Source organism: Doryrhamphus excisus, linkage group LG9, assembly GCF_037039965.1.
Source record: "Doryrhamphus excisus strain RoL-2023G ecotype Guam linkage group LG9, RoL_Dexc_Guam_v1.1, whole genome shotgun sequence".
Classification (NCBI taxonomy): domain Eukaryota; kingdom Metazoa; phylum Chordata; class Actinopteri; order Syngnathiformes; family Syngnathidae; genus Doryrhamphus; species Doryrhamphus excisus.
Window position 1 is genome coordinate 15,361,630 of NC_136365.1, and position 14,756 is coordinate 15,376,385.

The 14,756-nt window shown below is 39.8% G+C and overlaps 1 protein-coding gene across 3 annotated transcripts; it reads left to right on the forward strand.

The window, feature by feature from the left end:
• Positions 1-1,568: 1,568 nt before the first annotated feature.
• Positions 1,569-14,551, forward strand: gga3a (golgi associated, gamma adaptin ear containing, ARF binding protein 3a). Of its 3 annotated transcripts, XM_058091570.2 has the most exons (18): positions 1,569-1,679; positions 2,245-2,329; positions 2,444-2,519; positions 4,993-5,091; positions 5,167-5,290; positions 5,386-5,489; positions 7,626-7,706; positions 7,808-7,945; positions 8,038-8,119; positions 8,206-8,319; positions 9,319-9,378; positions 9,493-9,513; positions 10,655-10,725; positions 10,794-11,134; positions 11,384-11,616; positions 12,822-12,991; positions 13,589-13,699; positions 13,808-14,551. In XM_058091570.2, the coding sequence occupies exons 1-18, from the start codon at positions 1,643-1,645 to the stop codon at positions 13,916-13,918; spliced, it is 2,058 nt and encodes a 685-aa protein (XP_057947553.2). In that variant the 5' UTR covers positions 1,569-1,642; the 3' UTR covers positions 13,919-14,551. The 3 variants fall into 3 exon arrangements, with proteins under 3 accessions (XP_057947553.2, XP_057947550.2, XP_078649599.1); XM_058091567.2 differs by having other exon boundaries at positions 9,319-9,513; XM_078793473.1 differs by lacking the exon at positions 12,822-12,991 and having other exon boundaries at positions 9,319-9,513.
• The last annotated feature ends 205 nt before the right edge of the window (positions 14,552-14,756 follow it).

Genomic DNA, 14,756 nt, shown 5'->3' on the forward strand with positions numbered 1-14,756 from the left:
CTATAGAGCAGCTACACATAATAACCAACACAGAAATCTGCACCTATTCAGGTGTATTTTTTTGGAGTTTGTGTTTCCTGCGAAAACGGTGTGTTTTAATGTATTCCACCTTCCAGGCACGCCCACTTTTTGTGCAAATAACTTTATAGGAGTTGATTATAAATGGTGATTTATTTTTATTAAATGTCAGCTTTTAAGAAACTGTCACATATGTTGGATCCCGAATCCGATCCAGGAGTAGAGAGTAGACAGTTCGAAGTTTTTCAAGAAAAGAGGTTACTTCAAGACGTCTCTCAATGGTAGCTTTAGCATTTTAGCATTACGTTGCTAACCTGTAATGTGTTTTGTTGCACTACCAGTGTGTAAAAAAACCTGGGTACAACCACTAATTGTGGTGAAAAAAGGCTATTTGCAACCCCGCTTCCTGTATGCTATACAGTCAAGCACTTTTACTCAATAACTTACACAAAATAAACAGAGTTAGGACACTGATAAATTGTTACTTACTGCTTGCTATTTTGACTCTTTGACACAGCTAAGTAACGTTGGAAAGGCAACCAGCATCAGCAAGTTGTGGGCTAGTCCAGCTACATATTGGCCAATGTTCACAAAACAGTCCAGTGTGAAATGCCTTTGACAGATTAAAATGCATTTTCTTTACTCTTCTTTTCTGTAAAGCACTTTGAACTACTTTGTGTTCAAATTGGGCTCTATAAATAAACCTATAAACCTGCTTTGCTGCGATGTTTTTGTTATTTTTTAAGTAAATTGTCTTCATTTATTTTAAGTGATATGTTGTACTCCTCAGGGAGAACATTTGGACTCAATGAACAATGCAAAATTGTGCCACTGCCCAGACAGCAAATAGACATTGAAACAAGTAAAATCAACATCAATTGTCAAGGTTAGATCATTGAATCATTGTCAGATTTCAACATTAATTTAACATTAATATTAATATTGAAACTATGTTGATTTCATAAACATATACAAATACACAATACTTGTATTTTAGTTCATTTAGATATTTTCATGCTTCAAATTGATTATTTTCTGCACAAAATACGATAAATTTACTTAAATATGCACATTTCATCAACCAAAAGTAGACAATATTCAACCACGAATCAGCATAATTTATTCATTAATATATTACTATATTTTGTATGACTAGCCTATGGGTTATTAATTATTTAACACATTAAGATTGTGTTTTCTTGTATAAAAATTACATTTCATATTAGAAGACAGAAAATAGTCCAGTATAACATGCACCTGCTTTAATTTCCTCTTAATATTACGTATCTATTTAGTTAATTATTTACATTAATCCAGACCGTGCATATGTAATAGGCCTTAGTTGTATTTTAAGAAAGCATTTATTTTGTAGCCTGTAAATTACTGACAAATGGAAGGCGCCTGTGCACGTCAAAAGTAACGTTTCTATCTGTGTCGTGTGTTACGACTGTGTCTAGAAACACAAGACCACAAGACGTAGCATAAACATAAAGACAAATTGTAGCAGGTTACTATTAGTTATTGACGCATGAGCAGTGAGTGACAGGTAACGTAGTGACAGCCAGTCGTCCCAAAGCATGTGAACGCATCAGCCAACCGGCGTTGTTTACATGAGAACTCCAACATGGCGGCTGGTAGCGAGTCGCTGGAGTCTTGGCTGAGTAAGTGTGCTTTAACAGTCCCCTTTCGCCCTCTACGCTACTTATATAAAGTAAATGTGTGTTTTAGCGTCATGTTTGCATCGCTACCGGTGACCAAAACTTGAGTTAAATCCCCATTTAAAAAGTTTGAATTGCTAATATGTCTGTGTTCCTCAGGTTAGTCATACAGCTGTTGGCAATTGTCGGACAAGCTGCGCAGCGTTTGTTTTGTCATGAAAGGAAAAAAAACAGCGTCATGCTGTAGTTTTTGTTATTTTGGATTGTGTGTTAACACATTTTTGTTCACTGTTAGTTACACGCCTTCATTTTAGCTTACAAGCTTGACAGCAGTCGCAGGCTGGGCCACTTTTGTGTGCACTTATGTTGTGTTCATATTCATGTTTCATATTCAAAGGCGGATCACTGCTAAAGTTAAGTGTTACTGTTAAAAATGTGAAACATTACATGCACAATACGAGATCTCTATCAAATACTGAAATGTTCTGAATCATATATTTATGATTTTTTTTCCTGCAATGGTGTTGAACTTTACTGCATAATACTTTTTCTCCTCACTGCCTCTTAGACAAGGCCACTAGTCCTTCCAACCGACAAGACGACTTGGAGAATATTATGGGATTCTGTAACCAAATCAACAAGGAGCTTGAGGGGTATGATTATGAATCAGCGTAAATGTTTCTCATAACAAATTGTGCTAGTACGATGTAGCTACTCAGTTTGGTCATTTTTGTAATTGTTTGTATTGTGTGCCATTACTTCTCCAGACCGCAAATAGCCGTTCGACTGTTGGTACACAAGATCCATTCACCACAAGAATGGGAGGCACTACAAGCCTTGACGGTGTGTCTTTTTCTGCATTCTTACGCACTCCTCATCTGATATATTTGGATTTATAGTCAATTTCTTTTGCTGGTAGGGAATCAGGAACTCCAACCACTTGTACCTGATGGTGGAATTTTTAGGAATTGTAAACAAAGGTGGCTTTCCCGTTCGAGGCATTACTAACAAGTAAACAGAGGGGCAGCGCTTGGGTGAGGATTGGGGAAGCAGAACTTGGGGGCCTGTAGTGGACTGTATTTGTCCTTCAAAAATAAACTTAACTTAAACTATAATGAAAAGGCCACTGATTCATGACGCAGGCAAACGAGTCGTTGTCCATACTACCTTGTTCCGTTTCTCCTTATTTCTTTTTATTACCAAGCAAGCAAGCAAGCAAACAAAGGCATTGTCTCCTGTTGCCTCTCTTGCTCTGGTACAAAAACCATAAGCCCACCCCAGTGCATGCTGGTCCTGTGAGCACTGCCTACATAAATAAATTGCAGGTGCCTAGGGTGTTATCCAATGAAATAAACCCACAAATAAACTCCTAATTAAAATATGATAAATAAACAAATAAATAGCTAACAAGCAAATATTATTTAATAATCCAAACAAAACAACAACAACAAAAAATAAATCAATAGATATTAGAAACCTAGGAAAACACTACTAAATAGCTCCTACAGGGGACGGCAGAGAGTTTATATACTATAAGGAAGTCCGCCCCTCTGTGATGTCACAAAGGGGCAGTTTTACCACGCCTTTTGATACCGAGTGTTTTGAGCCATCCCAAACTTCTTTCAGGGTTCACTTCCAAATGTGCAAACATCATTATCTTAAACTTTGGTTTAATTTATCATGATAATACAACATTCTAACTGCATGTATGGGTCAAAAAACAAATATATTGTCTAATATATTGAGTGGTGAAGTTAAACAAAGTCGACGTCATTGACATCAATGACTTTGGCCACTTTGGCTTTTGTAGTGGGGGGATAAGTGGATGCGTAAGTGTCTCACGAAAATACGACACATGAGCGGCACAGCAAACAATACTGCAGTCACCTCGTTCGTCACCACATTCACCACAAAACTGTGGCCAGCAAGAGAAATGGTTAAATGCTAAATATGTATTTTGTTATGTTTCATGAGATGTCATGTTTTCTGAATGAAATGAGCAGCAAGACTAGCACTTCACTGTGTTTTTACACTAGCACTAAATAAACACATCAGAAAATAATGTGAGATAGTCAGTCATCTGGGAGGGGCTGAGAGTAGCGACGCTGCTCCTTCACGTCGACAGGAGCCAGTTAAGGTGGCTTGAGCATCTAGTCCATATGCCTCCCGGACTCCTCCATGGGGAGGTGTTTCGGGCATGCCCAGCTGGGAGAAGGCTCGGGGGTAGACTTATAGGACATGCTGGAGGGACTATGGCTCACAGCTGGCCTGGGAACGCCTTGGTGTCCTCGTGGTGGAACTATAGAGGAGGTGGCCGAGGACCAACAAGTCTGGGCTTCTACTGAGACTGCTGCACCCGGATAAGCGGAGAAAGATGGAAATTAATGTGGTTACTGGTGCATGACAAACGTCGATATTCATGAATGTTTGACACTACAACGTCCCTGTTGGAATTTTCTGTCTGAATTTATTGTTTAGATCAGACATAAATGCTTGTTACTTGATTATAATATTTATTAATAGCAGGATGTATACATTAAAACATTAAAGTGATAGAAGACCATACAGATTTCAAATTCTGCTAAAAAAATGTTTATTCTGCATAATAAATTGCTGGCCCGAGACTTGACAAATAAATTATCTGTAGAAATTGCAGACTTGAAAATTGAAGATTGGAGATGGTCCTACTTTTATCACAGAGTGGGATATTATTTTTTATTGGGTATATATCAGGATCTGTTACATGTACTTTATAATCATTGTTATATCAGTTGCGTAACAAATTGCAAGATCATTTTGCCAGTTCAGAATGATATAATAATGATATAATATTTGTATATATTTTACTGTTGTATTGTCTTGTCTTGTTCTTTTGAACCCCAGGAAAAATAGCAGCAGCTTCAAAAATCCAAATGTTACACTACTATAATTCCTGTTAACAGTTCTTGAACTAAAATAGTGCCTTTGTGTACTATTTCTGTTTGTACATTGGTTAAATTATACTAGAAAATATAAGCTATGAAATATATTTGTCTTTCTTTCCTACACTGAAATATGATTATCACATATCAGAGTAATGCTCCTATAGGAGTTGTTTGTGCTGAAGGTCTGTATGGATGTAGCATTGCATAGCTGAAGTCATGTGGTTTTCCCTTAAACAGCAAACTAGTTTGTGTCAGTTGCTTCCAGACACGACGAATCAACAATCGATTTCATACAATCAACCGAATTCTCAACAAAAAATTGATGATTATGGTCATCTCTTGTTTTACTGTACATTTATTTATTTACATTGAATGTCTTTTTCTTATTGTAGGTTCTGGGAGCCTGTATGAAGAATTGCGGTCAAAGGTTTCAGAATGAAGTGGGGAAGTTTCGTTTTTTAAATGAGCTCATTAAAGTGATATCACCCAAAGTAAGTACAGTGTACAGTGCTGTGTAATTACTTTTAAATGTGACATTATAAGTTACTTTTATTTTTATCATTCAGTGTCTAGGAGACAAAGTTTCTGAGAGGATGAAGTCGAAAGTGATCGAGATGATTTACAGTTGGACCCTTTATCTTCCAGAGGAAACCAAAATCTCTGAGGCTTACCAGATGTTAAAGAGCCAGGGTAAGTGCATGTCTTTTTAACACCTCCTTAAAGCATTATTCAGTAATGTAGCATGATCTCTTTAAAGATCTTAAATGCAACACTTATGTTTCCAGGGATCGTACTAGCTGACCCTGAGATCCCTCTTGATGCTACAATAGTCCCATCTTCTTCTGAGAAGCCCAAGAATCCGGTGTTTGTTGATGAGCAGAAAAGCAAAGTAAGAGGAAATATTTTACAGTATTGTTTGATGAATGCATCACCCAGCACACTTTTCTTCTCCCTTTGTAGATAATCTTTAAAGATATGAACTCAAATGTGAAGGAGGCTTAGTGTGTGAAGCATACTTTCTTTCTCCCTCTTTCAGTAATCTTTAAAGATAGGAAGGCTTTGGTGTGTTTTGGTGTGTGAATGACAGCTTAATGCAGTCTAAGGTCCAAAAAACAGAACATGCATTAATCCCTGTCAGTGGCTATCTAAGTAAATACACACATACTTAAGCTTCTGTGACCTCTTGCTGTATAACGTTTTTTTAGGAGAAAGTACACACTAAATATGACACTAAATGGACATTTTGCAGCAACCTAAAACATTGCCAACTCTGCTTCCACTTTTTATTACTACAATGATATTAATCAGAGTCACAATGGAGTTGCAACATGTGTTAATATTGGAGCGACACCCTGCAAAGATCACCTGTCAAATCCATTTTAAAGTAGCCCTGGTGGGGTACTGCTATTGGGGAGCTAACCTGCAAAGTCCATGTTCAGCACACCTCCTGCTCCTACACTGCAAGCCACACTCCACGCGTCACACACCAGCACGCACTTTAGCCATGTTTGTTGTCGGCTAACATTAGCGGTTTGGTAAAATTTAGCTACTAATGTTAGCTATCATTTAATTGATAGCCTATAATAACCACAATGAACCTAAACCCTCTGATACTTCTGTTATGTATGTGAATACCAGAGTGTGGTGAGTATAAGCCATGAATGCCAATAATCCAATTTTTCGAATTGTGACTAGAAGAAACATTTATTTGTGTACCATGTTGTCTTAGATCGCTGTTAGTAACAGTATGGAGCTGAAGAGGAACAGAACTTTTAAACTTTTAATTTTTGACTCGCGGGCCGAGAACAAAATTGTATCTGTAAGAGTGTCATGCAACCTGCTATATGTGACTGTGTCCCTTTTTACAGCAGACCACACCAAATAACCAAATTAATAAAGCAGCTAAACCATCAATAATGGTAATGGTAATGGTTTTATTTCATTTGAACATGCATCAGATTACAGATCAGGGTGCATCCCATAATCAGTTCACAGTTCCACATGTCCAAAAGGGGTAGGAAGAAGCAAAGCTTATTAAATCCTACCCCTCCATCTGGTACTTTTACAATCAGTAACTGTTACATTTGTTCACTTCCTGCTTTCCATAATACAGTTTAAGGTTTTTTTTTTTTTTTTTTTTTTTAATAATGTACCTCGTACGGTAGTACAAGGTGATATGACCATACAATGACATAATGGGTACCATAGTAACTGTCAATATAGTGATATGTATAGCACATCATGACTGGTTCAAGACTCTTCATCCTTGTATTTAGCAAACATCAACTGCTTGTATTGTTTCTTGAATTGGCTCATCGTTGTGCATTGTTTGACTTCCTTACTCAATCCATTCCATAGTTTGATTCCACATACTGAAATGCTATGGCTTTTTAACGTAAGGTTGGACGAAGCCACGATGCCAGGTTGTATGTATTTAAACACTTGGCGGGCCGGAAGTGGCCCCCGGGCCGTAGTTTGCCCATGGGGTAAATGGGATAGTTTTTTTTACATGAAGTTGTATGACATCCCCATCAGCAGTGTAGTGCATCAACTGTGACTCACCCCCCACTTTGTCCTGTTCTGTGAGACGAGTTTTTTGTAATTAAGGTAATGAGAAACGTAAAAAACTCTTGGAAAAATTCAGACCTCACCATCGCTCAGTGTAACTTTTTCTCTCATCATATCACTACGCGTCCATTGTTGTCTTGTTTTGGTTTCTTTCTTTCTTGCTCTCCCTGCAGGGTACTTCATAAACTATTCTCCTTATCGTAATGTATGGAAATACAGCAATGTGATTACTACATAGTGTTTCTTGTATCACAAAAGTGAAGTCAGTGACAGTGTTTTTGTCGTCCTCACTTTTTTTCCTTGAATGTGGGCTACTTATTGAAAATGTTGATGACGGATGGTACACTGGAGCTGCGTTGACAGCACTTGATTCATGGCAGCACTCAGGGTTTATGTTCAATCGTTTATGCAGTCCGTGGCTGAGTACACACACTGTTTTGTCATTTGTCCTCCGCAGAAGTTAGCAGAGCTGCTCAAAAGCAAAAAATCAGCAGATCTGCAGGAGGCTAATCGACTCATCAAGAAGATGGTAAAAGAGGTACAGCTTTTGATCCTCAAATAATGCGTCTTCCCTTCAGTGAGATTGAGCGTTAGTAAATGATTACCGATTAACAAGTACTGTGTACTTTGCCGTTGCAGGATGAAGTGAGGACACAGAAAGTCTCAAAGCAGAGTAGCACAGTGGAGGCAGTAAACAACCGTGTCAAACTTCTTAATGAGATGCTTGCTTACTTCAGTCCTGAAGGTTCAACTGATGGTGACAAGGATATCATCAGGGTTTGTTGTCCATCAAACAATTCCTGCAAACCAACTTTTATCTTTCACATCTTTTCACTTCAAAACCCGTTGTTGTTTTTTTGTTGTCGTAGGAGTTGTACAGCGAGTGTGACAAGCTGAGACAAACGTTGTGTCAGCTCGCTACAGAGACTGATGATAACGACACTTACTTGGGTAAGAAATCCTGTGCTTGTGTGAATATTTGACATAACAACCGTGTCATTTACTGATTTCTATCCTTACCTGCTTGTATAATCTAGGAGCCATCCTGCAAGCTAATGATGACCTCTCCAATGTCATTAATTCTTATAAAAAGATAATCGAAGGCCAGACCATCAATGGAGAGACTAAAACACAATCATCAGTCACACAAGGTACACGGTACACTGAACAGTTTCAAGTATTGAGGCATTTAATTTTTCTACACAGAGGAACCTCGGTTTCCACATCAAAATGCTTGAAAATGTCAGACTAAAACCTAAATGGACGAAAACTGAATCAAGTTTTCCCATAAGAAATAATGTCCAATGAATCTGAGCCACACACACAAATATTCATAAATTCATTCATTTTCTATACCGCTTATCCTCACAAGGGTTGTGGGGATGCTGGAGCCTATGCCAATATTACCAAAGAGTGCACAAATGATTGGTTCCTAATGAACCAAGGGCAAACGATTTGTTTTCCTATTAGGTCTGAGATAGTAGCAGTTTCCATTCATTCATTCATTCTACCGCTTTTCCTCATGAGGGTCGCTGGGGCCTAATCCAGCTGTCTTCAGGCGAGAGGCGGGGTACACCCTGGACTGGTCGCCAGCCAATCACAGGGCACATATAGACAAACAACCATTCACACTCACATTCATACCTATGGACAATTTGGAGTCGCCAATTAACCTAGCATGTTTTTGGAATGTGGGAAGAAGCCGGAGAAAACCCACGCATGCACAGGGAGAACATGCAAATTCCACACAGAGATGGCCGAGGGTGGAATTGACCTCGGGCCTGCGCGCTAACCACTCAGTCTGCCGTGCAGCCCACACCCAAATAAATATATAATAAAACTCACCTCTTGAAAAAAAAAAACAACAAGAACACATTGCTTGTGTTCTATTCACATAGACTTTGCCAGTTCGAAATTACAGAAGTCTACTTCCATTTGTGCTCCCCGAGAACTTTAACATTTAATATTTCCTCACATTATTGGTGTCAGAGCGCAGCAAAACCATAATCTTAAAGCCTAATCAAAACAAAAAGCCACTGGCGTGTGCTGTAATATTTTATGTGACCTAACCTTCTCCTAACTTTGCTTTACAGCCAAGCAAAAGCAATCATGAGATGACTAACAGTGTATTGTCTCTTTCCTTGCAATAGACACCAGCCGCCCAGCTGAATCAGAGAGTCTGATTGATTTAACAGATCTGGACAACCCGGGTGTGTCCAAAGTACCTTTCGCATCGTCTATGTTTTCGCACGTTGACCTTTTGTGCGGATCCACTGTGGCAGAAGAAGAGTCCGACAAAGCCTCGGCATCATTCTCTCTGCTAGACAAAGAGCTGCTGTCTTTAGGTAACATTCAGCATGGCACTGTCAGGGAGAACATGATCAGTTGGATATAAGTATTTATCTATTTTTATTTTATTTTATTTTATTTTATTGTCTAATATTAATTATAATTATAATATAATATTATAAATATATAATCATGCTGTTTTCTGCAAATGTTGCAATTTTCTTTGCCTAATCAAAGCATTTTCAACCATAAAATTAACTGAAATAATTACAATGTAAATATAAGGCATTCAGAAGACATATTCAAAGATGTGATGTTTTGTAATATTCTTTACTAGGTGTCCCTAATGTGACTGTAATGTTTGGTGAGACACACAAGCACCAGATTTGATTGCTTTTATTTATTTGATGCTTTTATCGCAGGTTTGAATGATCTCACAGCAGGCACAATAATCTCTTAAGCCAAATAGGATGTACAGGTGACTGTGTGGGTGAAATCCACTTATCCTGGTTGCATCTGGAAACAATTAGGTGTTATGAATGAGGGATTACTCTATTGCACTCTACTTTACCTCAGTTGTTTCATGATGCAATTAATCAGCAAGAAATCCCAGGTGTTCAATCTATTCTGAACGATTCATTATTTTGTTATCATTCGTATCGCACATAAAGTTGGCCATGATTGACTTTGGGGTTTTTTTTGCCAATTTTTTTTGCTAATTTGATTTCCTAATTAGATCCAGCACAGGAGAAAAATACTGCAGCTAAAGCATCCATCCATTTCTATAGCGACTGTTTTCATTAGCACATCAAGGCAGAGCTGTAGTCTATCCCAGCTGAGATTAGGCGAGAGGCGGCGTACCGAAGCAAATAATTAAAAATGTAGTGAATTTAAACAATTTATAGAACGAGTCAGTCAGTGTCAGTCAAAATGTTTGTTTTTTACAAGTGATATATTTCATACTTAATGTATATTGTACAGGTTCTCGTACGGTTGTACAGGTGTACTTTGTTGATCAGGTTGAGCTTGATGTTCTGGTTTATAATTTAAATAGTCCTGACAGTGCAGTCAAGTTTGAGCATGGGGCATCTTTGCTGCCACCCATATCGTCTCCTCCCCACTGAGATGCTTTTGTTATTTTTTTTTTTTTTTTGTCCCTTCCTCCCAACAAATAAATGTATTCTCTATTCATCACAGGGCTCAATGGGCTTGTTACGAATGAATCAGCGCAACCTCGAAATGTGAGCAATTCTCTACACCCATTTCAGGTATGTCCATCTGAATAATATTACTAATGAATGAAAAGTAATATCTCATTGTGTTGTGATTCATTCAGAATTGCAGTCAGGATGTGGAACGTTTTGACACCACTTCACCTGCAGGTTCTGTGTTCTTCACTACTCCGCCCGCTTTAAGTTCCTCCGTCTTCGGCTCAGTGTTTCCTAGTGCTCCACTGCCATCTGTCACACTCCAACATCCACCAGTTGGCCCGGTCTCGAGTTCAACAGTGCCAGCGGCTCTTCCTCACTCACACAGCACAGTGCTGTTGCCTCCAGCAACTCTCCATGTTGCCACCACACATATCTCCACTGCAGCACAACCGTCACAGTCTGAACCACCCCCTCTGGGTCACAGTCTACGAGACGTGACCCTGCTTGATTTCAGCAGTCCTAAATCGTAAGTGCTACAGGAGGTTTTAAGTCCAGTCTGACCCCTCCCTGCTACCCAGGGTAGAAATGACAGCTTGATTCACAAAACTCATTAGCACTGTGATCCGAAATGAATCAACCAAATGCCAGGGGTTAAAAATGAAGTGTTGTGCTTTTTCTCCCCAATCATTAGTCACACCTTTGTGTTCTTATGCTGGTTCTCTTTGGCACCTTATGCTACCGTGACAGCACATCTGTCTTTGTGTCTCTGTATCAGGGGACCCCAGGTGCTCAATGACAATACACAAGCCAAGCGGGAGGATACGTCTTTTCCTGCCAACCCACCGTGCCAGGGCGGCATGCCCAACTGCCCCCCAGCCAGATGTCAAGCGGATAATGTTCTGTTACACTCCCAGAACCCCATCATCGTACAGAGCCAGAACAATTTAGGAGCGGGACATGACACGTCCCTTGCTAATGTCTTTGTACCATTGGAGGCTGTCAGACCAAGTGAGTTCAAAACTGTGTGCATGCGTGTGCTAGTAAAAAAATATTAGTAGCCAGTGTAAAAATATGTCCATCACTCTTAATATTACAGAATTATTATGTAAAAACCATAAAAAAATTATTTTTCTTACTGATCAGATGTAAAAAGAAGCATGATGAAACAAAAGAAAAAACAAAAGACTTAAATGACAGCAGGCGCTTGGACACTACTGGAGAATCACTGCCTTGGATGTTGATTTTTTTTCCTTCTCGTGTTGTTCTTCTCTCAACACACCTTACTGGAGACTGTCATCAAAAAGCAAAACGCACAGCAGTTTGAATTTCACACGTATACATGTGTTTTGGCATTCCACATCAGAGATTCTATCTGTGGAATACTAAGGTCTTGCAGTCTCCGTATAATATATATTCATTCATTCATTTTCTGCCGCTTTTCCTCACGAGGGTCGCGGGGGGTGCTGGAGCCTATCCCAGCTGTCTTCGGGCGAGAGGTGGGGTACACCCTGGGCTGGTCGCCAGCCAATCACAGGGCACATATAGACAAACAACCATTCACACTCACATTCATACCTATGGACAATTTGGAGTCGCCAATTAACCTAGCATGTTTTTGGAATGTGGGAGGAAACCGGAGTACCTGGAGAAAACCACACATGCACGGGGAGAACATGCAAACTCCACACAGAGATGGCCGAGGGTGAAGGGTGGAATTGAACCCTGGTCTCCTAGCTGTGAGGTCTGCGCGCTAACCACTCGACCGCCGTGCCACCCACTATAATATATATTCTACCACATAATCCATTCATTTTCTAACGCCTATCCTCACAAGGGTTGTGGGTATGCTGGAGCCTATCCCAGCTGACCTCGGGCGGGAGGCAGGTTGCACCCTGGACTGGTCGCCAGCCAATCACAGGGCACATATAGACAAAAACCATTCACACTCACTTTCATACCTATGGACAATTTGGATTAGTAGTATTAGCTGCAAATGTATAAATATAAATGTGGTGCAGCGCATCAGCTTAAAAAATGCCGATAGCAATGAAGAAATAATTTAGCTGCAGTGTGCTGGAAACATTTGAAAATTGTGCATAAAAGTATTTGAAGCTGACCTTGGTAAAGATGGTGGGGAAATATCCTCTGGCCAGTCATTTAACAGATCTTCTTCATATGTGCTTGGAAAACTGAGTGCTGCTGTTGTATTTTAGGTAAGCTGTGTCCTGTCACAGTGTACGACGAGAGCGGTGTTCACGTGCTGCTACATTTTGCTCGTGACTGTCCACCCGGCAGGCCGGATGTTTTGGTGATTGTTGCCTCCATACTGAATACATCTCCACTCCCTGTCAGTGACATTGCACTGCAGGCTGCAGTTCCGAAGGTAAATCTTCTCTGATTCCATTGTTACTTCACACTGCTCTCAGTGGACGAGTGGTTAGCACGCAGGCCTCACAGCTAGGAGACCCGAGTTCAATTCCAATCTCAGCCATCTGTGTGTGGAGTTTGCATGTTCTCGTGTGACCCTCGTGAGGATAAGTGGTAGCAAATGAATGAATGCACTCAGCATCTTCAGGTTCACCTGCATCATTGAAATAAGATTGAGTGCAAGAGCATGTCTCAAAATGATGCCTTTTCAAAGATATCTGGAAAGGCATGAAGCATATTAGCGCAATGGTTTATTTACTTTGAAATATAATTAGAATGTACCATTGGCATTGTCAATCATAAAAATTGCTAAATGAAGGAACTAAAGTACAAATAGTACCTCACCTTTTGCTTACAGTCAGCTGCACGGGACCCTGAACTGGGTAAGCGGTACAAGATGAATGAAAATGCCTGTTTATGTTTGCATTTTTGACCGGGCTCAAACAAACCGACATCACAAGCTGTGCAGAAACCTCCCAGCTTGATGAAAAATGAATGTAATGAGTGGACGTGCAATGCTGACATGCGTTGTCTTGTGTGTGCTTCTGTTGAGACGATGGGAGTAAGACTGCAGCCACCCTCGGGTACACACTTGGCTCCCTTCAACCCCATCGTACCCACTGCTGTCATCAGTCAGGTCATGCTGCTTTCCAATCCTCACAAGGTAGTGTCTATCGCCTGGAGCTGTTGTCACCTGCTCACATTGTATTTTCAAGCATTCTACCGACCCCGTGTGGATGTTTGTTTATGTTTGTGTGTACGTGACTGGCAGGAAAAAGTTCGGATGAGGTTCAAGCTGACCTTCACGCTGGGAGAGCAACTCCGCACAGACATCGGGGAAGTTAATGACTTTCCGCCTCCTGACAGATGGGGTGTTCTATAGCCTCCCTTTCCTCATTTGCTGGACCTCTTAAACGATTTTATTTTCCCTGTTGGTCTTTAGAAAGAAACACCTTTCGGGAATGTGTCTGCATCATTTAATGTAAACTTGAATAGTCACTGCGTTGCAGTTTAACGTTCAATGCCATGGCCAAGCGCTGTAGCAATTGAAGGCGTGTCACATACTGTTCGCTTTCAATCAAGTGAAAACAAAGTCAGGCTGTGGTCGATCAGTTCAGAAATATTGACTGTGACTCTGTGGTTGAATTGGATGCATTGTTAAATATACGTACCTGACCGATGCATACAAAAGGATGTTTTGTAAAATGAGATAGATTTTAAGAGTTGGTTCATTGCTTTTAATATTTATTCACACACACTATTTATTGTTTTTTGGTGGATGGAAGAATTTCAATATTTTAACTTAATAACTTACTGTTACATATAGGCTATTCAGGCTTTGATATAACATGTAATTCATGTCAAGTAAAATGTTTCCTGACAAAATAATGTATCGTCTTAAGCTGAAGGGTAATGATGGGCTACTATGTGCCAACAGTTCATTTTGCCAATTGTTTTCTATGTGAATAAAATATCTGTGTATATTTTGGTGATGAAACCACCATACTCATCAATGGTGAATGCAAAAAAAACCCCTTTTATTCTGGCATTTATGTTATCTGTCTAAGATTGCTCAAACAATGTTTTTTTTCAGTCTATGACAAATAAAGAATGCCATTTTCTGGTCTGTAGCTCAATTTTAAGCACTGTTTACAGCCGGGATGTCAAACTTTTCATTGACGGCCACATCGCAGTTATGGCTTCCCCCCAGAGGGCTTCTT

Bases quoted from the DNA above. Each gene is read 5' to 3' on its own strand.
- gga3a (XM_058091567.2), top strand. From the start codon at position 1,643: ATGGCGGCTGGTAGCGAGTCGCTGGAGTCTTGGCTGA. The intron at 7,707-7,807 runs GTACAGCTTTTG...TTGCCGTTGCAG, and splicing joins TCAAGAAGATGGTAAAAGAG to GATGAAGTGAGGACACAGAA. The intron at 11,617-12,821 runs GTGAGTTCAAAA...GTTGTATTTTAG, and splicing joins ATTGGAGGCTGTCAGACCAA to GTAAGCTGTGTCCTGTCACA.